Here is a 25,077-nt window from a genome sequence, read left to right as displayed (position 1 = left end):
TCCTTGTATTGGGAGTCATCTTTCCAATAGGATTTGAATCTGCAGCGTGTCATTGTCACTCACTCCTAATGCGTCACACATTTGAGATTATGATTCTTACGTAGAAGGGGTAGTATGCCTACTCTTACTCTGTAAAAGCTTTTGTAAATCAAACTAATGAACCTAAAAGGGAAAACATAAGGCTGATTCCCCTGTGGTTCCTCAGTACAGCAACCTCACTAGTAAGCTTAGCTTAACAGTATAGAATCAGTCTGATCATGATCAATGATTTTTCAAAAATGTCTCACCCCAAATGTTCCTATTTAGTAGTATTATTTTTTTAAAGAAAAAAACGAAAAATCACAAAATAGCTAAAAGTAGATATAAGAATGAATGTTACAAAATTGATCAAGACTAGACTGGTCATGTCAAATAGTATAGAAGTAATGTCACAGCCTAATGTGAAAATGTATTGGTAGTTAGCTAGCAATGAAAGCTAGCCAACACTAGCTAGTTAGTTAGCAAGCTGAATGTTGGCTAGCAAGATTGCACTGCATGTGCTTGCTAACCATCATTAATGAATCCAAATTCAAAACAAACTCCCCTAAATGTGGTGAATAACACGGTTTTAGGAAAAGTCAATGAGTGAAATACATATGGGGATCAAACATAGTTCTAGTATTTTAAAAGCAAGGTAAAAATTACCTCAACAATTCTAGTGTAAGCTGCTAGCTAGCAAGTTGCAGCACAGTTGCATACAGTTAAAACACAGCTACTTATATTTGAGGATAAACTTGAATAAGAAGTTTCACTGTAGATGTCAAGGCTCCCGTGTTGGCTGGGAAATGCATGTATTTGACCCTTCTATTGAGATCGCGAGTAACGTTTCTTGGTTATTATTCCCGAAGTCCACCAATCCAAAACTATACTTTTAAAGTCCATATCACCAGGTTGCCTGCATCAAATTCCAACATCCAATATACCAGATAGGATGCCTATCTGGTATGCTCTACAACATTGGATCATCCATTTCTATCTACAGTAAAAGCTGTTCACATGTAAAGGGTTTTTATAAACTCATCTTAATTCTGTGCTCAATAGTTTCATTTTATTACTATTTTACACATCATCCAATAAAATTTTCCAGGACAACCGTTTCAATTTCCATGTAAGTGTTCACTTTTGCTCAGTTTCCATGACTTTTCCAAACCTGGAAAATGAAAAAATAAATTCCATGGTTTCCAGGTACCGTGGGAACCCTGAGTATGCGTATAGATGGATCTATCCATCCATCTACACAGAATCAGCGAGTGCCTGAACAACCTGGCGTCAATCTCTGGCTTCATTTAAGATGAAAAAGAGAACGAACACGAACACACACACACACACACACACACACACACACACACACACACACACACACACACACACACACACACACACACACACACACACACACACCTTAGTGAGACTTCTGGCATTCCTTGCCTTGAACAATCCTCTTCAAATCTGGCTTGTATTCCGTTGTTGCCACTCGAAGCAATTCTTTCACATGGGTGTCAGTCAGAACAGATCGATGCTTTGATTTCACGTGTTTCAGGGTAGAAAACAGACTCTCAGATGTATGTTGACCCAAACATTGACAGTATCTTAAGCGCAGCCCGTTTGACATTGGGGTATTTTTTTCATTGGCACACTTTTCCAGAACTCAATGGTCCCGTCCCTTAAAGCAGGTTTGAGTTGGTCCTCCTCACAAAGATCGATCATCTCCAACTCAGCCGCATCCTCATCTGTGACTAGCGGGGCTTTCAAACAGTCCGTCTCAGCGTTAAATGGGTCGACGAGGAACGTAATCTGTGGCCGCACATGCGCGTTTGACGAAAATACCGTATTTAACTCAAGCGAAACGAACATTAAAAAAACACAAATACAAACTTCGATATGAACGTAAGAGCCGCATGAAACCGGGCAAAGAGCCGCATGCGTCTCGGGAGCCGCGGGTTGGCCACCCCTGATCTAAGAGCATAAACCAGAGCAAAAGTACAGTGCAGAAACAAACTAATACGAATACAATAAGTGCAACAAACTAATATGAATACAATAAGTGCTAAGTGGAAGGCTCGGGGGTAGTACATCTTGAAGAGGTGAGTTCTTAGCCTACAACGAAAGATGGGCAGCGACTCTGCTGTTCTGACGTCAGTGGGGAGTTCATTCCACCATTGTGGGGCCAGGACAGAAAACAGCCGTGACCGGGTCGATCGGCCGCAGGGACCTCTGAGCGACGAGGCAACCAATCGCCCAGAGGCAGCAGAGCAAAGTGGTCGGGCGGGGGTGTAGGGCTTGACCATGGCATGGAGATAGGAAGGAGCTGTTCCTTTCACTGCCCTGTAGGCTAGCACCAGAGTCTTAAACTGGATGCGAGCTCTTACAGGTAGCCAGTGTAGAGAACGGAGAAGGGAAGTTGTGTGGGAGAACTTGGGGCGATTGAACACCAGACGAGCTGTTCTGGACAAGCTCCAGAGGTCTGATGGCCGATGCTGGGGCTCAGGCAAGCAGTGAGTAGCAGTAGTCCAGGCGGGAGATGACAAGACCCTGGATGAGCACCTGCACCGTCTCATCAGTGAGGAAGGGGCGAATCCTCCTGATGTTGTAGAGCAGGAATCTGCAGGAGCGTGTAACCGATGAAATATTTGCTGAGAACGACAGTTGGTCGTCCATGGTCACACCCAGATTCCTCGCAGTCCGCATTGGCGTCACCACGGTATCATCAATGGTGATGGACAGGTCTCGGTGCAGGCAACCCTCCCCGGGAGGAACAGTAGCTTGGTTTTGTCCAGGTTGAGCTTGAGGTGGTGTGTCGCCATCCACTTTGAGATGTCAGCCAAGCACGCAGCAATGCGTGCCTCCACTTGAGTGTCACCGGGGGGAAATGACAAAACCAGCTGGGTGTCATCGGCATTACAATGGTAGGAGAAGTCATGCGAGCAAATAACAGAACCCAGAGATGTTGTGTAGAGCGAGAAGAAAAGGGGACCCAGATTTGAACCTTGTGGAACCCCCGTAGCCAGCATGCGTGGTTCTGACACGGTCCCCATATAATAATAATAATAATAATAATAAATGTGAAGAGATCACATGTCAATGTTAATTATTCCTCACAATAATTATTAACAATGATTGTGTATTTTGTTCAAAATCACACGTTATATTTTTGTACAAATTAACACGTCTCACATTTCTTAGGAAATTAACTGATACCTTCACATCATGTCTCATTTGTACTAACCACTACCTTTGTAACATTTTTGAACAAACTCTGTCCCATGTTTATACAAATTATCAGTTATGTAAGATAAAAAAAAAATCAACTCTTTCAAATGAATCCTATTACATTAGTACTAATCACCACATTTTGGGAAGTCTGGTTCACCTTTGCATTGCACAATGAAGCCTGCATGCCGGCGGCCCGTCATGACAGGAACCCCGTCTGTTGTCACTGACACCAGCTTTTCTAAATGGTACCTTTTTCTCGACGAAGAAACTAGTAAAAAGTCTCGTCTATAGCCATGTTCAAACCTCCTAGACTGTGCCTTTTCGGTCGGACTGCGTTGCCTCGCCTACCGCCACCCACGAGTTGTTCCCCCGTGGCCTGACAGGCCTGACGACTGGGTGAGCTTGCGGCGCGTGAGCCGACTGGGTGAGCAGGACGCGCCAACGGGAAGCGCCCACCATTTGGAACCTGAAAACCTAGTGTGGTGCGGCGGCCTCAACCTTTTAAAATCTACATTAATGCAAGCGTTTTTGATTAAAAAAAGAACAGCAACTAAACATTTTTTCCGGAGCTCCATGGTGACTAGTGCTATTTTTAGAACATGCCTTGCGGGCGACTCACGTGGTCCCTGCGGGCGACCAGGTGCACCGTGTTGGCTACCTCTATATCTTTACATAGCAGACAGATATTTGCTGCTATATTATTGCTCTGGATGTTAAATACCACTCCATTAAATGCGAAATCTGTGTCAAAATAACAATTTAAATTAAATGTAGTTGTGCCACAGAGATGTCGCGGCCCTCACGTCATATTCCACAGACTGAAAAAAACCCAGTTTTGCTTGGTACAGATACCTGCAACAATCACACCATAATCATTTGTACATTTTTTTTAATGAAAATGAGAAGAATGATGTCAAAAAATGATCAGAAGTGGATGTATTTTAGGTGACATCACCCATTGGTTTGTGGACTGCCGTTTTGAAGCCTCGTGTTCAGCATTTTGGCCGCTACCATCTTGGTTTTTGTAACCAGAAGTAACGAGAGGGTGGAACTCAGTACAACATTTTTAGATGACCAAAGAATAACAGTTTCATGAAGGGAAAACACTGAAGGAGTTAAAGTTATAAGATGAAAACACAAACAACTCCGATTCTGGACAACGCCGTGGTAGAGACCTGTCAGTCACAAGGTAGCCCCGCCCTAAATGGACCATAATTTACTAAATGAACATCATACTGTGTTGAAGAAGACTTGAAACTAGAGATTGAAACCATAAACTCATGTTTACTGAGGTAATAAATCAAGAGAGAAGTAGAGTCATTTTCTCTTAGACTTCTATACAACCAGACTTCTTTTTGCAACCGGAGGATGCAGGTCAGGGCTCACCATTAATGCTTGCCTGCTTACCCTGGACCAGTAAACTCTGTGGCGATTGGGCAAGTGAAAAATAAATATTTCTGTTCTGGTGAAAATGTTTCAGTGCTCTCTCTCTCTCCAACATCTACAAACGTTTCCTTGTAGTTCTTTGATAGATCTCGTAATAAGTTTCTTTCACTAGTCAATGTAGAAAGAAAGCAAAAGGCTCAGGTGTCTTTCTTCATTTCTCTCTGGCTTCCTCTGACTCACTCACATATGTAAACACTTGTAAACAGTTTATGAAAGGCTGGGCTCTTCCAAGAGAAAGAATGCTAACCTTTGATGTGTAGCAATCTGTCCTAATTTATGCGTGATGGAGACAGGTTTCTTCATATCATGAACACATGATGTCCACTTGAAATCTCTTTGGAAACAAGTGAAACATTTGTATTTCACTTCTGTTACACATAGGCCAGGTTTTGGCTCGTATCCTAGTGAAGATCTTATTAAGGAAAGACTATTTTCTGTCACCGGTTGTATATGGACCCAAATGCAACACACAAGATTGGCTTTTTCTTTCAAACTTCCAGAAACGGTAGGCAGAGTTAATCAGTGTCAGGATCAGAAGGCTGATGGGTTTACCGGGAGTCAGGCAAGGCAGGTAGAACAGGGACAGGCAGGGTTGGTAACAGGAGATCAGTCCGGGAGAGAGTGCTGGAGAGTCTGGCATGGAAAACCGAAGCACCAACTGGCAGTGTGTGTCTGGGAGGCAGGAGTCTAAATAGTGGCTTGATTAATGATCAGAGGCAGGTGAGTGAACAGGTGAAGGGAGTTTAGACTGTGGGAGCTGTGGGAGCTGAACTGTGACAATTTTCATGCTGTCACATGTCCATGTGCTCATGAATTAACAGAACATTTCTGTACCTGTAATGTGAATATATTTTAAGATGTTCCACCAAATCCAAAGCAAAAATGCCATGCTGTTTGTTAGAGAAGCTGCAGCACGTTGAGGAGCAAGTTCACAACCTGCAGCTTTGACGGGAAGGGGAGAAGTGAAGTGCTTTGCTTGTTTAAGCCACAGTGTCTGACATTTTGAGTGGTTTTAATGCTTGTCATCCAGAGAGAGTGCTATTTAACCATAGCTGATGGGTCTCATGATCTTCAGATTAGTATCTTGCTTGTTCTTTTATGGTGTGTAAGTAAGAGAGGGAGAGGGAAGGCAGCTCTAAGCTTCATTATCTACATCGTATAAAAGTATTAGATGATGTCTAACTGTAGAGTTTGTCATGCTACCATTTACATTTCTAGAGGCTCACCTCTTGCCAACTACTTGTGGCTTATTTAAGTGAGGGTAGCAAAGTTCATAGACAGGATTGAATACAAAGACCACATTTTTCCTTATGTGAACTAATTACAAAGTGAAATTAAGATTGTTTTTCTGTTTCTGTTCCCAACACCCTGCAGTTGGTGATAAGGTCCCAGCTGACATCAGGCTGACGTCCATCTGTTCCACCACTCTGAGGGTGGACCAGTCCATTCTGACGGGGGAGTCTGTGTCGGTGCTCAAACACACAGACCCTGTACCGGATCCCCGAGCCGTCAACCAGGACAAGAAGAACATGCTCTTCTCTGTGAGTCTCAACAGCCATATCTGTCTTTTCCTAATTCACATACAATCAACATAAAACCAGGAGAAAGACAGACATGGGACTACCAATTGTTTAAGTATTTATACTTGAAGGATAGAATTATTCTATATATTTTTTTATATATATATATATATATATTTTTTTTTTTCAATGAGCCACATTGTTGCTCTTGATGACATTTTCTTTCATTACCATGACAACACATACTGTAGGTTATTTGGACTCATATACACCGACCTGCTGCCACAAAAACTCACTAGAAGACCAAATTAATTAATCCACCGCTGAAAATAGTTCCAAACAAATGCACTATTTCATTGGTCTTTTAATAGGATTTGTTATCCTTAAAGTACAAATGTACCTGACCTCTCTACTTAAATAATTATCTCAGTGTTCATTAGAATATATTAATTGTTTACTTACTGAGGCAGCGGTCACTGAACACCTAAAAAATGAGCTCTGCAGCTCTGAGAAAAACGAGTTGCAGTGATGTAGAGCTTTAATCGGCTCAGAATCGGGATGCAAATTTAAAGCAATTTCTTGAACCGATAGTCGACTGCCTTAAAAATCAGTTATCTGTTAATAATTAATAACTTCTTCCAACCAGTAATGCCTTCAGAGCAGGACAGTGGCGCTTATTCAGTTCATCATTGTGTTGATTTTGTTGGAAGCATGTGTAATTAGAGTCCTGCTGTCTGCAGCTGCTTCTGTTCAAGATGCTAGTTTAGCATTAGCATGAGCCTCAGATAAATGGACTGCACAGTCACCAAACAACAACTTAATGCTTCAGAGTTCATCAACAGGACTGCCTGAGTGAGCAGAGCGAGGCACACTGCGACTCCCTTCTTCCTTGGAGGGCAGGAGGTGCGTTTGTTTTATGGTTTGTGCGGCCCTTTCGGGCGGTCATCAAACATCGCTGTAACTCAATCTCATTCAAAAATAAGAGGCTCCACCGAGTGGCGCAACTGCCACATTTTCTGACAGCTACACCACATGTCCCTCGTCTACGGAGTGCGGGAAAGGATATGGAAGAGTGGAACAAATTAAAAGTTAAAAAACAAACAAAAACGATGTCTGGTAAAAAGAAAAAGTACCTCTGTATCAGTTGGGCACCATGGAAACCACCACAACAATGGAGGGTACACACCCGTGGGAGAGGTTCAAAGAATGTTACTTTGAGATTTGTCTCAAATATAAAGACAAGTGCTACTAAAACCTTGCTGCAGATGTGCTGCAACAACAGATGAATTTATTTCAATTCAGTACTGTGGTTAAAGTAGAATAAAGGGAGTGATTCTTACAGCATCTGCTTTATAGGCTACTGTATGAAAAGGAAATCCCTACAGCAGCTGACGGCTGAAGGTCAGAGCACGGTCGTTCACTGTGTTCACCTTCATTAAATCGTATAACACCAGTATAACCATACAGACCTCCACACACATCGGACAGATGTTTATAGATTTCTCTGTATTCTGCTTTTGTACTAAGGAGAAGCCCGGTTATCAGAACGCATCAGAGCCTCTTTTTAAATTTGATTTCTTGGCAAAGGGAGTGTCTCATGTTATATCCTTGAAACCAGTGGTGGGCCGTGCATTTTATACCTGGGCCTTCACTGCTGTCCTGCAGCTGAAACACAGCTATGGTTATTATTTGTTTTGTGTAAAAATGAAGCCAACACCTCTAGATACACTAACTGCAGAGAATACGCCGAGACTGCGTCTCCTCTCTGCTCTGACTGCAGCTGGGACTGCTGCTGCACGAGGCTGCTGTGAGAATAACCGCCTGTGAGTGCTTTGGGGCGGCTCACGGCAGCACCCGCTGCTCGATCACGACAGTAACTGCAGAACGTACGTGCTTTCACGTCAGAGTCTAAACACCAGAAAAGTCTCCAACAACACCAGAAAAAGTCACTGGATTTGTCGCTAGTAGCTTTTGACAAGTCGCCATGAGGGTTTGGAAAGTCACCAGATTTAGCGAGAAAGTCGCCAAGTTGGCAAAACTGGCACCGGCTAAATATGTCCCCAGAGCAACATTGGACGTAACAATGATTCCTATCACATATTAAACCAAACAAAAATCCATATTCATAAAAACAAGTTGTACAAATAATAATATATAAACAACCATATTAAAGCTATTGCAGATGTAAAAACAAAAGCAGTTGACTGGGGCCTCTCTTCTTACCTAGAGACACAGAGGTGAAATCTGATTGGATAAAAGCTCTACTTAAAACAAGCTGCACTGAAGCAGAGCAACTGAGGAAGACAGTAGTTGTGCAATGAGAAAATAAGATAATGGGAAAAATATTTTTATAAATTATAATACATGTAGTGTAATTAAGAAAAATTATAAAATAGCTATAACTTTGTGATTCTGTTTAGGCCAGCAGAGAAGGCTTTGCAGGCCCTGACGGCCCACCACTGCTTGAAACACATAGCTGTGCAAACTGTTAAATTATGTGACGATGTACGAGGTGGTACATCAGAATTAGCATTATTATTTTAGGCGCTGGTTGGTTTACATGGTGCACAACTCACCCAGAAGTACATTAATCTTTTTTTTTTCATACAAAGGTTCATCCATATTTTATTTTTTTACCCTTAATAGGCTTAGTACTCGATAGGCTTAGTAACCGTAATCGATTAATAATGATGTCCCTTCCTGTTTTTTTATACTCAGAGCTCTTCTAAAACACTTCAGACCTGTTGGAATGAACTAGAAAAGTCACCAAAATGCTAATAATGTGTCCAGTATAGTCACCGCCTTGCTGATTAATTTTTGTCTTAAAATGTTGGAATAAACAACATAAATATATCAAAATATCAAATTGAAGTGTGTGTGTGTGTGTGTGTGTGTGTGTGTGTGTGTGTGTGTGTGTGTGTGTGTGTGTGTGTGTGTGTGTGTGTGTGTGTGTGTGTGTGTGTGTGTGTGTGTGTGTGTGTGTGTGTGTGTGTGTGTGTGTGTCTGAGTCACCAGGTGGTCTGTGGTCAAAGAACAGCAGCCAGTGATGTTTTATTTAGCAGCATCACTCTGACAGGCTGCAGATCTGCAGCTTGTCTTTGTTGCTGTGCTTCACTGAGTGCTGCTTCACACTGATGTGGAGGAAATCTGCTGTCATGGGAGGGAAAGAAATCAGCACACTTCACATCACATTTCCCTTTGTCTGCTTTGGCAGCATATAGAATAGACACATACAGATGACACTCACACTGCTGAACTACAGAAACGGTGTGTTACTATGTCTCAGTTTGTTATGATGGAAACGAGTTTCCCAGTAAAGTTCACAACTTTGTCCAGGGTACCAACATTGCAGCGGGCCGTGCCATCGGGGTTGCCGTGGCAACAGGGGTGCAGACAGAGATTGGGAAAATCCGAGATGAGATGGCCGCCACTGACCCTGAAAGGACCCCCCTACAACAGAAACTAGACCAGTTTGGAGAACAGCTTTCTAAGGCAAGGACCTGTGTGTGTTTTTATGGTGACTTTGGACTCAAACTTTATCATCTGTGTTACAACCTTACTTGTCTTGTTTTAACCTGCAGGTCATCAGTGTGATCTGTGTGGCAGTGTGGGCCATTAATGTGGGACACTTCAATGACCCGGTCCATGGAGGCAGCTGGCTGAGAGGAGCTGTTTACTATTTCAAGATCGCTGTTGCACTGGCTGTAGCTGCCATACCAGAAGGTCGAACATCTTATCTATCTATCCATGCAGAAAAGTCACTTCTTGAACATGTGTAATTCTTTTGTTACTACAAAAACTACAAGTGTCATTTTTAAAGACACTGAGGGGCAATTTCACAAAAGGATTGTGCAGCTTTTGCAGCTACTAAACCTGTGCAACTACGAGAAAAAGAAAGCGTGTAATTCTCAAAGCACCCACTAAGGTTGAAATGCACCCCTAACTGCACAGCTAATCAAACAGCATCAATATCTTTTATGAATGGAGAAGCTTTCTCATCACCATCGTCCACCTGTTGTGTTTCCTCTCAGGCCTCCCAGCAGTCATCACAACCTGCCTGGCTCTGGGCACCAGGAGGATGGCCAGGAAGAACGCCATCGTCCGCAGCCTGCCATCAGTGGAGACGCTGGGTTGCACATCTGTTATCTGCTCTGACAAGACAGGAACCCTTACAACCAACCAGATGTCAGTCTGCAGGGTAAGATGGAAGAAGGAATGTAACATCACACTGATATAGACACCGTGTGTCAAAATGACTTTGTGGGCCAGTCAGCCTCATTTAGCTCTCATACGAATGATAAGATACAGTGTTACTGATTACATCATACTGATAAGGGTGGGGGATAATCCAAAAGCAGGCAACTTGGAAATCCATTAAAAGTAGTTTGCTATTCCAAAAGAACATCTAATGGCTTGTCATACTAACATTGATTAACAAAGGAAAGCTCACTTACATCCTGTTTAACAAATAGATATACTGTAAAGGATTTTATAAAAGCCAGTATTATAGTTATGGCAGCGTTCAGCAGTCAAATAAATGCGGGTAGCTAATACAGGCCGGGTAAAAATAAACATTAAGGAGTATTGTATAACTGAAAGCCTACTAGAAAGTTTCACATTAAAAGCCTACAAACAACAGCTGGATTACTTTTAACATAAAACATTTACAGGAAGTGTTGAGTTTCATCGACAGCATCTTAACATCAAATGAAAAATCAGCCAATTAAAAGCAACAGGAAATAATTAGTCAAGTTAGTGTTAAAAAGAGAAGCTATGACAGACTCTGCTGTTACACCGATGAAGATGTCATCAACTCCCTTCAATATTTTCTACTCGGCCTTTATTTGCTGGCCACAGATGTCAATTGAAAGCAGGCTTCTATTTGAGAAATTTTCACTATTTAAAAAAACTTCCTTTGCATCAGTGGTGAAAAGTAGCATTGGTGTTAAACAATAAGATACACAGGGTTTGTGTGGGTCTTAACAAATCTTGAACTTAATTGGCCTAAAAAGGTGTAAGGGCCAGAGCGTAGGAGGGCAGCGTAAGAGGACAGAGCGTAGGAGGACAGCGCGTAAGAGGACAAAGCGTAGGAGGACAGAGCGTAGGAGGACAGCGTAAGAGGACAGAGCGTAGGAGGACAGAGCGTAAGAGGACAAAGCGTAAAAGGACAAAGCGTAGGAGGACAGAGCGTAAGAGGACAGAGCGTAGGAGGACAGAGCGTAAGAGGACAAAGCGTAAGAGGACAAAGCGTAGGAGGATAGAGCGTAGGAGGACAGAGCGTAGGAGGACAGTGTAGGAGGACAGAGCGTAGGAGGACAGAGCGCACCAGAAAAGATACTGAACCCTGCCTCTTTTTTCTGAGCTCTCCAAATTTTTTGTGTGGCCACTCCGAGTGCTTCAAGGTGAAAATCTCTGAACTTTTCAGAAAATTGATGGTGACATTACTGTAGTAAATGGAGCAACAGCGTGTTTTTCTGTCCTAAACTCTATATTTCCGACACACACTGTCCTAACAAATACTGACTCACTGTCTCCACGGTGATCATGCTACGCTACCAGCTTCAGATTTAGGGTTCACATTCAGATTTAGACCTAGATTCATTTCTGCTCCCCTTTGCTGCGATGGGGACCAGACCTGGATGGAGAATACTAGTGTAGGGCCTGTATGAAGCGAATGATGATGAAAATTCGGTCCATTAGGAATCAAAGCGCACATGAAATATGAAAACCATCGAGCCACAATGAAATGTTGCCAACAGACGCAGGCCATCTCTCAATAATGTTCTGCTGGTACATTAACTCCAAGCGACCTCTGGACAGCGATTGGTCTACGTCAACACTGAAAGCAGTCTAACCCAATCTAACACAAATGGGTATTACATTTCATGTGGTCATAACAAGTCTAAGATTGAACTTGTTGAAACCCTGGTACATACATTTTAGAATGTCCTGTTTGATCACAGTAAGCCTTCCTGGATGAAGTGTCGGTTTTGATTTAAAAACCTAAGGCTCATGAGGTGGAATGGCCTGTTGGAATGTGGACCTAACCTCACATGTGATCTTCTAATATGTTTGAACTAATCAACTACCGCATTGTCCGTGTGTGTGTGTTTAGATGTTTGTCGTAGACAGTGTGTCAGGGGAGCGCTGCAGCCTGAGCGAGTTCACAGTGACTGGATCTACTTACGCCCCTGAAGGGGAAGTGTGAGTGTCTTTAACCTTTAACACTTAACCCTTAACCCTGACAGTTTATGGATTATGAGAGCCCACAATTTATCTCTCCTTCCTTTTTCTTAAAATGTGTATACATTGCCTCGACATCCCTATGTCCTCTGTGGCATTTCCTTCTGTCTTTGCAGTTATAAGGACGGCTCAGTGGTGAAGCCCAGTCGGTATGAAGGCCTGGTGGAGATGGCCTCCATCTGTGCACTGTGCAATGACTCATCACTGGACTACAATGAGGTAAGACATGACTGCTCGATAGATTACCGTATATGGTGCCGGAACATTCCTAACTGAATGTGTGTTACCACAAATACCGTCAGCAGCATACTTTAACCTCTGTCCCTTCCGTGTGTGTGTGTTTGTGTGTTCCAGGCCAAGGGTGTGTATGAGAAGGTCGGGGAGGCAACAGAGACCGCTCTCTGCTGTCTGGTGGAGAAAATGAACGTGTTCGACACTGACCTGATAGGAATTAGCCCCGCTGAGAGAGCTACAGCGTGCTGCTCCGTAAGAGAGAGAGAGAGTGTGTGTGTGTGTGTGTGTGTGTGTGTGTGTGTGTGTGTGTGTGTGTGTGTGTGTGTGTGTGTGTGTGTGTGTGTGTGTGTGTGTGTGTGTGTGTGTCTTCTGTAAAGTTAAAGAAAGTGCTGGTGCTAATGACTCATTGATCCTTTCCTCTGACCTCTGCATCCTTTATGCTGCAACCTTTTCCATCGTCTTCTCTCTTACGTCCTGCTACCTAAGGGACCGAGTGATTGTACTGAGTGGTTTCACATTCTGTCTGAGTGTTTCAAAGTGACTACAGCAACTACTTTTTATTTCTGTATGTTCTGGCAAAAAAGCTCACTGAATTGTGCTATTTGTTTCTACTGCTTGTTTTCAGGTGATTAAGCAGCTGTTGAGGAAGGAGTTGACGTTGGAGTTTTCCAGAGACAGGAAGTCTATGTCTGTCTTCTGTTCATCTAATAAACTCGCCAGGTCTTCCTCTGGATCCAAGATGTTTGTCAAGGTGTGTTCCACGCCACTGGTTATCCAGTGCCTGCATTCAATTTCCACTCACATTTTAGTAATTTTTATATAGTTTTATTTGACCACAACTCAAACATTTTAGTCCTGTGTCAGATGTCCTCCTTCATTAGATTATATTGAATATTTCAGTCAATCTAGTCCAGCCTATACAATCATTTGTGTCAGCGTGGGTTCTCTCCGGGTTCTCGGCTTCCTCCCACAGCCCAAAGACATGCAGGTTAAGTGAAATTGCCAGTAGGTGTGAGCGTGTCTGGCTCGTCTTGTCTCAGTCATGAAAGAAAAAGTTGTCAACGAACATATTTAGTCATAGTTTAAGTTAACCCTATTAACACCTGTTCCACATTGACTAACATTCGGCTCGCCTGGAGCTTTAAGCAGCAGCCTCGTCATTATAAGCCACAGTGTGTCTCTAAAAAGAGAGGTCTTTATGTGCCAACATTGATTGTGCGTGCGACTTTCAACACGGTCTGTTTATGTTATGTTATCATCTGATACATCATCGATTATGTAATGGCCGAAGTATTTAGCCTCTTTACGGGCATTGCCAGACAGGAAGAACTACTAATATTCTGTCTTCTGACAATAATGTTATTATTTACATTATATTAGATGTTAAAATCTATACCAGGGGTATTCAATTAAAATTCCAAAAGGTCCAGATTGAGAAAATCTCCTTGTGCAAAGGTCCGGAACATTACAATAATATCTAACTTGCGCTATTTAATGCCATATATATATTCAGCCTAGTATTTAATTGGTCAGTGTATTTCCTGGACTGCTGACCGAGTGCCATAAAGGCTAGAAAAGCTGTGCAGGTTAAAATGAAGCGCTCCGCCAAAATGTATAATTGTCAATTATCCATCAGTTATACGTCCGGGTCCGGATAGGGCAGCGTCTGGGTCTGCCTATTAGTGACCCCTGATCTATACCATATTATGAACGTATCCCTATTACCTGCATACATGCATACAACAGGTGGTTAATGAGAGAGTTACCAGCCATGCACCCTGTTCCACATCCATAGCTGCATGATAGATAATCCATGTAAATGTAAAAAAGAAAAAGATATGAAATGTAAACTCCATTGTTCACATGGAGCGGAGCAGAGTTTCCCCATTGAACTGGCATCGTCTGGTGAGCATACCAGAAAACCCCATAGGAACCCCTCTTTGATATGATTTGATAAATCATTTTTCATGATTAATACAATCAAAAGTCTCAGAGACATCAATAAAACATGAAAAATGTGTGGATTATTCCTATTGTGTTTATCTAAATACTCCTTTAGGGCAAAGAGATGCACCGTGTTTACTTTAACACCAAGCTGGTGTTCAGGATGTATTGTTCCACCTCTTTAGAGCAGTAAAGAGACATGTCTTCTTCCTCCCCGTCTCTCTCAGGGTGCTCCAGAGAGCGTGTTGGAGCGTTGTAATTATATCCGGGTCAGCGGTTCTTCTCGCGTGCCTTTGAGCCCGGCGGTTCGAGAGCAGATCCTGTCCAATGTGAGGGAATGGGGATCGGGCCGAGACATGCTGCGTTGCCTCGCCATGGCAACCAGGGACACGCCCCCCCACATCGACAGCCTCAACCTGGAGAACTCAGCTGTCTTTGGTGACTATGAGGTGATGATGATGAGGATGATGAAATGTCTTAAGAAACTAAACACTGTATCCGTATCACTTTTAAAAGAATGAAGTTAAGAAACAGAATCATTATTTGTCTGCTGAATGGGAGCAAGCGACTGTCAGTGGCTCTAACTAAATGAGTGAACTGTTGTCCCCCACGCCTTCCCTCCATGTCTCCTCTGCCTAGTCCGACCTGACCTTTGTGGGCTGTGTGGGTATGTTGGACCCCCCCAGGAAAGAAGTGCTTAGCGCCGTCCGGATGTGTCGGCAGGCTGGCATAAGAGTCATCATGATCACAGGTATCACCACACATCTAGATGTACACGTTATGTGTGCAAAAACACAGCTTTTTACCTTTTGTGATGTCATTTCTTGGAGTATCTTCAAGTGCTTTGTATCCCTAAATAGATAAAAGTATTAAAATTGTGTCATGAATTTAAAAAATCAAATTTTTGAGCAATGTACATTTTTTATTTTTCAAAAAGTAACATCACTATGATTGTATATCAATCACATTGAAGCAAAAGTCACAAGCCTTACATTTCTGCTGCAAAAAGAATGATTGATCGTTATCAGCTGATATTAGTTCTAAATAGTTTGGTTGGTGGTCTCTACAGAAGCCAATAAGAACAGCCATTCAGATGACACATGGATTGAAATGTTTTCCATATCATTTGTCTGCTTTCTCACCGCTCTTTAGTTGGCTCTGAGAGTGACACAGCATGACACACAAACACACACACACACACACACACACACACACACACACACACACACACACACACACACACACACAGAGTGTCCTGTTTGAAAGGCTCAACTGGTTAACAAGCTTCCTTCTGGCGGCAATAATTTACCTATAGACTGACATGTGTAAAAATGTTCTCGGTATTAATGGTTAACTGTTGCTATCACTAGCCATGATACACAATAAACACCCTCACCATACAGATCAATCATGTTACGCACATTATAGACAAAAGATCAAGTCAGCCGCACTAACCGGGGCAGAGCACACACATTTAAAATGACTGATGACAGGACATTGTAGATTTGATGTGTTTCTTTTATCATTCATTGCAGCTTTAGAAATGCTGATGGTTATGTATCTGTTTTAGAGACACTCAACACTTTGTTACTTCTGGGCTTTCAGGGGAGCATTTACAGTTTTAAGAATGATCTATTACCTCTCATCCAACTTCCTGTTTTCATTGGATATACACCAAACTATATTTACAAGACTGAAATGTGATGTCTTTAAACTTTTGTAAACTTTGTCATAAATCACACCTCATGAGCGTCAATCAAACACTTTGTAACTTTCGGTTTTTCTCTCCAGGTGACAACAAAGGGACAGCCCTGTCTATCTGTCGGAGGGTGGGCATCATCACGGAGCAGGAAGAGGAGCAGGAGGGCGTTATCGGAGGCCTGACGGGGCGGGAGTTTGACGAGCTGCCGCCTCACCTGCAGCGTCAGGCCTGCAGGACGGCAAGATGCTTCGCCCGGGTGGAACCGGCACACAAGAGTCGTATTGTGGAGTACCTGCAGAGCCTCAATGACATCACTGCCATGGTGAGAGCACCTTCTCGTACCTGAAGTAGAATCACAGACTCGTTGATAACCAGTATAACTTCATCCCCCCCCCCCTCTCTCTCATGACTCAGACAGGTGACGGGGTGAACGACGCGCCTGCATTGAAGAAGGCGGAGATCGGCATCGCTATGGGCAGCGGCACAGCGGTGGCAAAGTCAGCCTCTGAGATGATCCTGGCTGATGACAACTTCTCCACCATCGTGGCAGCAGTGGAGGAGGGCAGGGCCATTTACAACAACATGAAACAGTTCATCAGATACCTGATCTCATCCAACATAGGAGAGGTGGTCTGGTTAGTATAAGTGGATGCAGAAAACGTGGTGTACTAACATTCAGTTTATGGATCATCTGGGCCTCTCACTGTTACCTTCTCTTCTTTCTGTCCTTCCCTCCTCCTCAGTATTTTCCTGACAGCTGCACTGGGCATGCCTGAAGCACTGATCCCAGTCCAGCTGCTATGGGTCAACCTCGTCACCGACGGTTTCCCAGCAACGGCTCTGGGCTTCAACCCTCCAGATCTGGACATCATGTCCCGCCCCCCACGCTCCCCCAAAGAGCCTCTGATCTCCACCTGGTTGTTCTGCCGCTACCTCATTGTCGGATGTGAGTCGTGAGCCTGGAACAGAATGGCCTCATCAATCACCACCACATAAACAAAAATCCATCTGCAGATATCATCATCACAGCATCTTACCTACAGGTTACAAACTAAACACCCTTCTGTGCAGGTTATGTGGGCGCTGCGACTGTCGGAGCTGCTGCCTGGTGGTTCATGGCAGCCCACGACGGACCGAAGCTTTCCTTCTATCAACTGGTAAACACACGCAGTAACTCCCCATCACTTCTTTCAGACGTAGTGTAGTTGAATGGGTCCACTGTGGTGATAACACGAAATGGGTGAGCAGTTGAAACCTTCTTGTGATTATGAACATGTTATTACATGGTAATCAAAAATAGTATTAAAAAACTTCATACCATCACATTACACGGTCAAAAAGAGTGAAGCTCCATGATCTCCAACTATCAACTGTAGGTAGAAGATATAAACAATTAAAAACAGCTTATATTTGTTATTGATAATATTGACAACTGCTTATTTAGAATAGGTTAATGGAAAAAACGACAGACCTAATGGAGCTGTATGAGGATGAGTTTCAGCTGCTCTGTGTATAATATTTTCAATTCCTGTGTAGCTTCAATACCTGAGTAGTCAGGCACGAGGAGAATATTAGTAAAGTAAAATGATTTAAAAAAACAGAATAAATTCCTATGAGTATAAAGTCTGCCCTCAGCTCTATGGTGCGTGTTAGTGTCTTTCAGTTCTTTGTTTGGCTGTCACCAATTCCAGCAGGCAGCTCTGATAACTGCCTACTCAGCACCACACACAGTTACAGACCAGCTGGTGAACATAGAGCAGCATTTAGCAGCTAAAGAGACCGAGAGATTTCTCTCAGAAGTTGGCGGAGACCATAACGGAGCTAAAAGGAGAATAAATACTGGACTGACATTCATCCGGAGGCCAGATGTGTGAATACATCATTGCTTTTCTAACATCTTCACCAAATCAACTTAACACGGTAATACTATGTCAAGAGGCCAACAAATTCGGGCTTAAAGAAGTATTTTATTCTTCGTTTACCGTGGAGGCATGAGAGAAAAGCTACGTTTTCTTCAAGAATTCAATGTAAAAGGGGTGAATCATTGATGTACAAAATTTTTTGGGGTTTGAATTATTCCTCTAAAGGCTACACAACAGTTGGGGGAGGCCTATGCTGAAATGTGGTTTGAAGAGAGTGTGACCAAGATAAGTGCTGAGCATTAAAGAAGTATCGCTCCGATGGAGAATCACCTCAAACATACTTTTGTAATTTCTTGTTACTATGCTGATTGTGATAGATCTGATCACATTGGCCATGTATCGGTCAGACTCTGTTTAGGAGATGTGCACCTGCAGGATAATCACTGAACAAAAAGGATGCCAGGTAAGTAGGAAGAATGTCATTTCCACGTTTGTTTCCTCTACAGTCCCACTACCTTCAGTGCAGGGACGGCCACGTTGAGTTTGCTGGTGTGCAGTGTTCAGTCTTTGAGTCTCCTTATCCAATGACTATGGCCCTGTCTGTCCTGGTTACCATAGAGATGTGCAACGCCTTGAACAGGTAAGAATAAACCCACATACTAAAGCTCATGTCCTGTAATGTAATGAAACAACCCTGTGTCATTGTGATATATTCCCCCTGTATGCTCTGGTTTGGTGTTTGAAGGCCGTAGATCCAGGATACAGATGAAGTTGTTTGTAATCTGAAAAGTCACAGAGCAAAATGAATGTCTTTCTTCTGTTCCTGTGCTGTCCAGTCTGTCAGAGAACCAGTCCCTGCTGAAAATGCCTCCCTGGTCAAACCCCTGGCTGGTGGGAGCCATCTGTCTGTCCATGGCTCTACACTTCCTCATTCTATATGTCGACCCACTGCCGGTAAGTGTGCATGCACGAGTCATACATCTGTTCGCTGACACTTCTTATCGACCCAGGGCTGAAATATCCTCCATTCTCTCCGTCTGCAGGTGGTTTTCCAGATACGCCCTCTGTCGTGGCCTCAATGGGTGGTGGTGTTGAAGATGTCACTTCCTGTCATCTTGATGGACGAGGCTCTGAAGTTCCTGGCCCGCAACTACATTGAGCCAGGAAGCCAAATCCAGGTCAGAAGACATGCCTGACAGTGCTTCAGTTAAAGGGGAACTTCGGTGGTATTTAACCTGGACCCTATTTTTCCATGTTTTTGTCTCTAACTGACTGATGACGACAAGAGTTTGTGTTACTGGTCCAGTATCGAGCGAGAGAGTTGTAACTTTGAGGGGTGACAATGTAACGCTACGTTTACTAAAAGTGCTTGTTGTTGCCGCTGACAGGCTCAGATCCCTAAGCTACGCTTTCTGTACTCAAACATATCAAACTCTGACAACACTGGCTCTCGTCTCTCCAGCTCTCACTGACATCTTCCGGCAACAAGTTACCTCTCACGAGCTTTCACAACGAGACTTCCCGTCTCCTCCTCTGTATGCTCTTTTCTATAATGTTGACACTTCTAATAACAAGCTGAGTCTGTCAGTGGCAAAGACAAGAACGTGTAGTAGACGTAATGTTACATTGACAGTATGTCAGTGCCGTTGCTATGTAAGTGACTGCAGCACTGTTGCTCAATACTGGAATAGTTTCAAGAACTGTTGTCGTCATCAGTCACTGAGACACAAAAACATAATAATTGTCCACGTGAACAATACCAAAGTTACCATTTAATGTGCAGCCGTGGTATTAGTATCTCAAAGTGGTCTGTGCCTAACCCTTCCCTTTGTTCCAATCCATCTCTCAAAAGACTCTGGAAGAGGAAGAGGAGCTGCGGAGGATGGGGGCTAGCACGGGATTGGCCGGGGCCATGATGAGGAGGCTGCGCCAGTCACTGAAGGGAGTGTCCTGGTCGTTCGTTCTGATCTTTGCTCCGCTAGTGATCTGGATCTTCAGCCTGGACTCTGACATCACCAACATCTTCTGGGAGTGATGGAGGAACGAGAGGATGGGTGGACTGTGGGGGGGGAGAAGAAAGAGACCATCTAAAGAAGGACTGTTGGAATAGGATGCAGAGGATTGGGTGTGTACGGGTGAGGTGAGGTGAGGGGAGAAAGAAACGAGCAGAGATGATAAATACTCTGCTGGGATACAACAGTGTAAGAGATAAAGAGTGAAATATTAAGCCAACAGACAATCAGATAACACCAAGAAGGAAAGACCACCTCCTCCTCAATGCTAAAAGGTGCTATGTGTAGCATTTCATCTGAATCCCATAGCTCACTTAGACTGTACTGCAATGAGTTAGGAAGGCCTAGGCCCTGTTTGTCTGTCCAACACCTGGGCCAAGAGGGAAATATGTCTCCGACATGAGATCGCTTCAGCTGTACTTTAATGCTAACCTTTGGATTCTAAAATACTACGGTTTACATGATAAACATTAGCATGTTAGCATGCTATAACCCATTTTTGTGTTAGGGACACTCAATGTAATCATTAATGGTTCCCAGCAGCACTGGCTTGTCACAGGTTGCATCTATTTCTATGGTTGCACCAGCTATTTATAAAACCTTTGTCAATTTTCACTAGCTAGCTTCCAACTAGTCCCTTCACTAAATCAGAATACACCAATAAAAGTTTTAAATGTCTATAGCCCCTTTCCCACTGGACACAAGACCAACATCTGGCTTTTGTCCTCAGTAGGAAAGGTTACAATCGGCCTTCAGTCCCAGGACAAAGGTCTCTGCAGTACTCAAAGATATTTATCGGCTCCAGCTCCAATCGGCAGTGATGGAAACATGACACCCGAGTGGACACGCTCGCTAATATACACTCCTTTCCGTCTTTGTCTTCTCAGCCACAAATTCTGCCAATTCTGTCCAAGCAGCACTCTAATATTGTTCCAAATGAATAACAAATCATGTTTGAAGAGAGACTGAATAAGTAACAGATATACAAAGAAACATTGTCACTGGTCTCTGTGCTGCTTTATAATTTGTGTTCATGACATTGAACTTGACTCACCAGAAAAAACAGAAAAGCAGCTTGACCACTGGCAGTGGGAAGGAGTCATCTATCTTTAGCTTGTTTTCCTGCGTTTAAGAAAACTGCAAATATATGCCCTCATTGTGGTGGACTAAAGTTTGTTATGGCCAAACCGGCCGAACCAATATTTGACTATTTCTGCCTGTTCTGTATGTTAATTCTTAATATTAGACTTACATTTGCGTTATAATATTTGAAGTGGACACTAAAGCCATGCACTGTTTAAATATATTGAATTCATTTAAATCAAATTGAAGAGCAGCAGATACAGAAACAACTTTTAGTAATATGTGTGCACACCAGTAAGCTACTGTCGTGTTAAGCGTGTCGAAGTGTAGTTTAGAAATGATTTTGATAGAAAATACATTTCCTATGACACATGTGGTTTTCTGGTGTCGACACACGGGCTTTAGGACGTATTAACTCCTTTTGGACCCGTGACTCCCAATATGTTTCTGTTTGAGGCCAGACACAGTAACAACTTCCATGTAGTGATGCACAGATGAGGCTAACATTGAAGTTTGGTGGAGCTGGTGCAACAACACACAACTTCAAGTTAAACAGCGATCAGATAGTCAGAAGAATCATGTAGCACAGATAGGTTTCCAGTTCTACTGTAGATGTTTAATGAGTCATTCTAACAGCATGTTGATGCTGTATCGCTGGTTGAATGCTACATGTTGCACCTTTTAGATGTCTGCTTGAAAAATGAGTGCATTCGATAGAAGAAGGAGAGCCGTGCTGATTGGTCTCAAATCAAACACACACACACACACACTCTCCAGCTTTACGGCCACACTGTAATTCACCAGTAATAATTTGTTGTTAGTAACAGGCGATCAGGCCAGATGACTAGAGGTACAATAGAATCCCCCAACCGGCCACTGCAACAGTCTTTATGCTGCGATGCAAAGATATCCAGCCACATTATTGTTGGACCTTCCTTGTAGATACTGTACATGAGACTAAAAGAAGCATTTACCTGAGAGGGAAGACTGTTAGCAGACCATTACAGGATGCATGTCAGCGCACGTCTCACATTTATAACACCAGTCCAAACTGTGACTGTTGCATTCTGCAGGAACACATCATTTCCTGCAGAATGTGGGCGTAAGAGGAGACACTACAGGTGAATAGGGTAAAACATTTAACGAATAAATACCACCATGAATCTTCCCCAGTTGATTACTCACATTAAGACAGACTTTTTACAGAAGTGCTAATTTACACACATAAATGTGAACACTGGATAAAGCCAGGTTCACAACGCTTGTTTCGTTTTGTTTTTACAGAGGGAATATTATATATCTTTTGTATCAATCATACATCTGAAGATACTGTCAATAGCCATAAATAAAACCTAATTTCACCATGTTTTTAGTTATAGAATTTTTAAAATATTAAAATGAGTCTCTGAATGAGATGTGAAGAAACCCCTCTGTGTTAACCTTCAGAGTATAGAGAGGAATGAAGGTGTACAGTTTGGTGTCTGTAAGAGCTGCTGAAGAGTCTGAGAACAAACTCATTTAGAGAAAACCTCCTTTAAACAGATGTTTAGCTCAATTACACACATGTTGAAGACACTACAGGTGGATTAACTAATAGATAGCACCATGAAACTTCAGCTGACTAATTACATTTAGACAATAATGTTTTGTATTACAAGTTCCCATTGGTGAGTTTAGGAACATTTAGACGCAACAATTTAGAGAAGACAGAAAAGAAGACATGGAAGAAAACTAGACCAGATTCTCTAAATTGAGTGCGCATGAAAACAATGTTGTTGCCTGTAGAGTCTCGCCTTAAAGTGTGTGTCCATGTACAGCTGGGTGTCTACAGGTTGTAAAAGGGTTTATGTCCACAAGTTCCTCATAGCATCATTCTGATAAACCTACAGTTCAGTTACTTTGTCTTTCTGTTGATTGTTACTGACACTGAAAAGCTGAGAAAGTCTTAAATGTAACTTGACATCCTGAGCTGACTTAAAGCCTTCGCACTCGTTGATTCTGTTATCTATATTCACGTTTACACTGCTCCATGTATGTAAACGTATTAATATGGTTCCTTGTTATACTCTGTTAGCTGCGTTGATGCTCCTGTGGACTACAGAGTGGAAATGATTCCACACGCAGTCATTCTGTAACGTCACAGAGAGTCTCACAGCAGCCCTGACACTGAGTCGTGCTCCATTTAAATGTGCTTATTGTGCGAATCAGCCATTTCCTCCAGTGATGCCATTGTGACATCTCACTCTGTTTGCCATTGAAGGGATTTTGTATTATTTGTGAACAATGGGTTTTTGATTCATGTTATTACAATAGCTTTTGTTGTATATCACATTTAGTGTTAGGGCCACTGTTAGAAAAATCGGAGATTTGAAGACTAAAGTCATTATTTTACAAGAAAAGAATTGTTTCGCATGATGTCATACTTTCATGAGAGACATGCGAGTAAAGTCACAATACTGTACTACTGCTAGCCTTCCTACAGCTGTAGAGCTCTGCCACAGATGTTTGTCAGACTGAGCTTAGGACAAAGAATTGTGACTTTATTCTTGTAATGTTGCGACCCTTTCTAAATTAAATGAAATTACTTCACTCGTAATATTGTGGCATATTCTTGTAAATTTGCAATTTTATTCTGGTAATTTTTTTACTTTTACTAGTAAAGTTGCCACTTTATTCTTGTAAAAAAACATTTCAGAATTATGGCTTTACTCATAATGTAATAACTTTTTCTCATAAAATTGTGACTTTTTTTGTAATTTAATTAGTTAGACCTCAGGCAGTTTTGTGTTTTCTTTTATTTTAAATAGTTCTTTTCACTACTTGCTAAGTATTCAAACCAATAGAGGATGTTCTTGCTTCTTTGTTGCCCAAAATTCTGCCTCTGTTTGTTTTGTTTGCTTATGCTGAATTGCTCATATGATCATTTGGGTTTTGGCACAGTTATGGCAGAAGAAAAGCATGTAGATGGACTTAATTAGCGAATATTTACTTTCTTTTTTCATTATTTATTCATATTTTATTTTTCTGCAAGGGTGTATTATACCATGACAAGTCCCCAATGTACTAACTTTGTTTACACCATTTGTTCTGTGTTATTATTATAATTATAATTATTATTATTGTTGAAGGGTGGGTTGATATGGTTCCAGACTGTCACAGTAAATGAATAGTTGACTGACTCAGCTGTTTAGAAAAAGGTTGAATCGATGAACTTCATAATTCAAGAGATTCCACACTCTGTCCCCTCGCCTCCAACAAACATTCCCACTGGAGCTAAACAAGGGAGCACCATTTAGTAGATTCTATTTGTAACGTTTTTTCTTATTCATTCCACTTCTGAAGGGTTTGTTGTCATGGAAATGATGTTGAAGGATGAAAACAAGAATAAATTAAATGGGTCAGAATTTGTGAAGTGTGTGGCGCTTGTTTGACACAATACAAAAACTCCATTGCCGTTTTCATTCACTTTGACATCTTAGATGTAATGTTCCTGACACGTTTGTAGTCGATGTCCTGTATACTGAGATCAGAACTTTGACCATTCTGTCATTCCAGGGATTGAAAACATCAGCAGTAGCCAGAGAATTACCAGCTTGGATGTCAATGATTGCAGGATATGTGAATGCTTGTTGCTGCAGTGATGTGATGACTCCAGCTGTTTGGGTCATGTGTCCTGGTGGAAGCAGGCCAGATCAGTGAATCTCAGAGGATGGGATGTCATTACAGCGAAGTGAAAGGCTCCATATTCGGCCTATTCTACTGTCCTTACATTTGCTTCC

General features: G+C 42.4%; 1 protein-coding gene across 1 annotated transcript in view; it reads left to right on the top strand.

Annotated features, from left to right (window-relative positions):
• Positions 1-20,238, top strand: part of LOC306696601 (sarcoplasmic/endoplasmic reticulum calcium ATPase 2) — a gene marked incomplete at its 3' end in the record, with an annotated part of 31,609 nt that extends 11,371 nt beyond the window's left edge. Inside the window, exons 7-24 of the mRNA XM_079160256.1 lie at positions 6,073-6,239; positions 9,555-9,710; positions 9,800-9,941; positions 10,250-10,416; positions 12,334-12,422; positions 12,578-12,680; positions 12,816-12,947; positions 13,321-13,446; positions 14,867-15,088; positions 15,279-15,390; positions 16,431-16,663; positions 16,756-16,976; positions 17,085-17,287; positions 17,413-17,498; positions 18,710-18,843; positions 19,040-19,157; positions 19,247-19,381; positions 20,056-20,238. Of these exons, the coding sequence (XP_079016382.1) occupies positions 6,073-6,239; positions 9,555-9,710; positions 9,800-9,941; positions 10,250-10,416; positions 12,334-12,422; positions 12,578-12,680; positions 12,816-12,947; positions 13,321-13,446; positions 14,867-15,088; positions 15,279-15,390; positions 16,431-16,663; positions 16,756-16,976; positions 17,085-17,287; positions 17,413-17,498; positions 18,710-18,843; positions 19,040-19,157; positions 19,247-19,381; positions 20,056-20,238 (2,729 nt within the window). The remainder of the gene's footprint in view (positions 1-6,072; positions 6,240-9,554; positions 9,711-9,799; positions 9,942-10,249; positions 10,417-12,333; positions 12,423-12,577; positions 12,681-12,815; positions 12,948-13,320; positions 13,447-14,866; positions 15,089-15,278; positions 15,391-16,430; positions 16,664-16,755; positions 16,977-17,084; positions 17,288-17,412; positions 17,499-18,709; positions 18,844-19,039; positions 19,158-19,246; positions 19,382-20,055) is intronic.
• Between the last annotated feature and the right edge of the window lie 4,839 nt (positions 20,239-25,077).

This window comes from Pholis gunnellus (genome assembly GCF_910591455.1).
Source record: "Pholis gunnellus genome assembly, chromosome: 5".
Taxonomy (NCBI): domain Eukaryota; kingdom Metazoa; phylum Chordata; class Actinopteri; order Perciformes; family Pholidae; genus Pholis; species Pholis gunnellus.
Note: the sequence above shows the minus strand (reverse complement) of the source record. Positions and strands in the feature narration are given on the sequence as shown.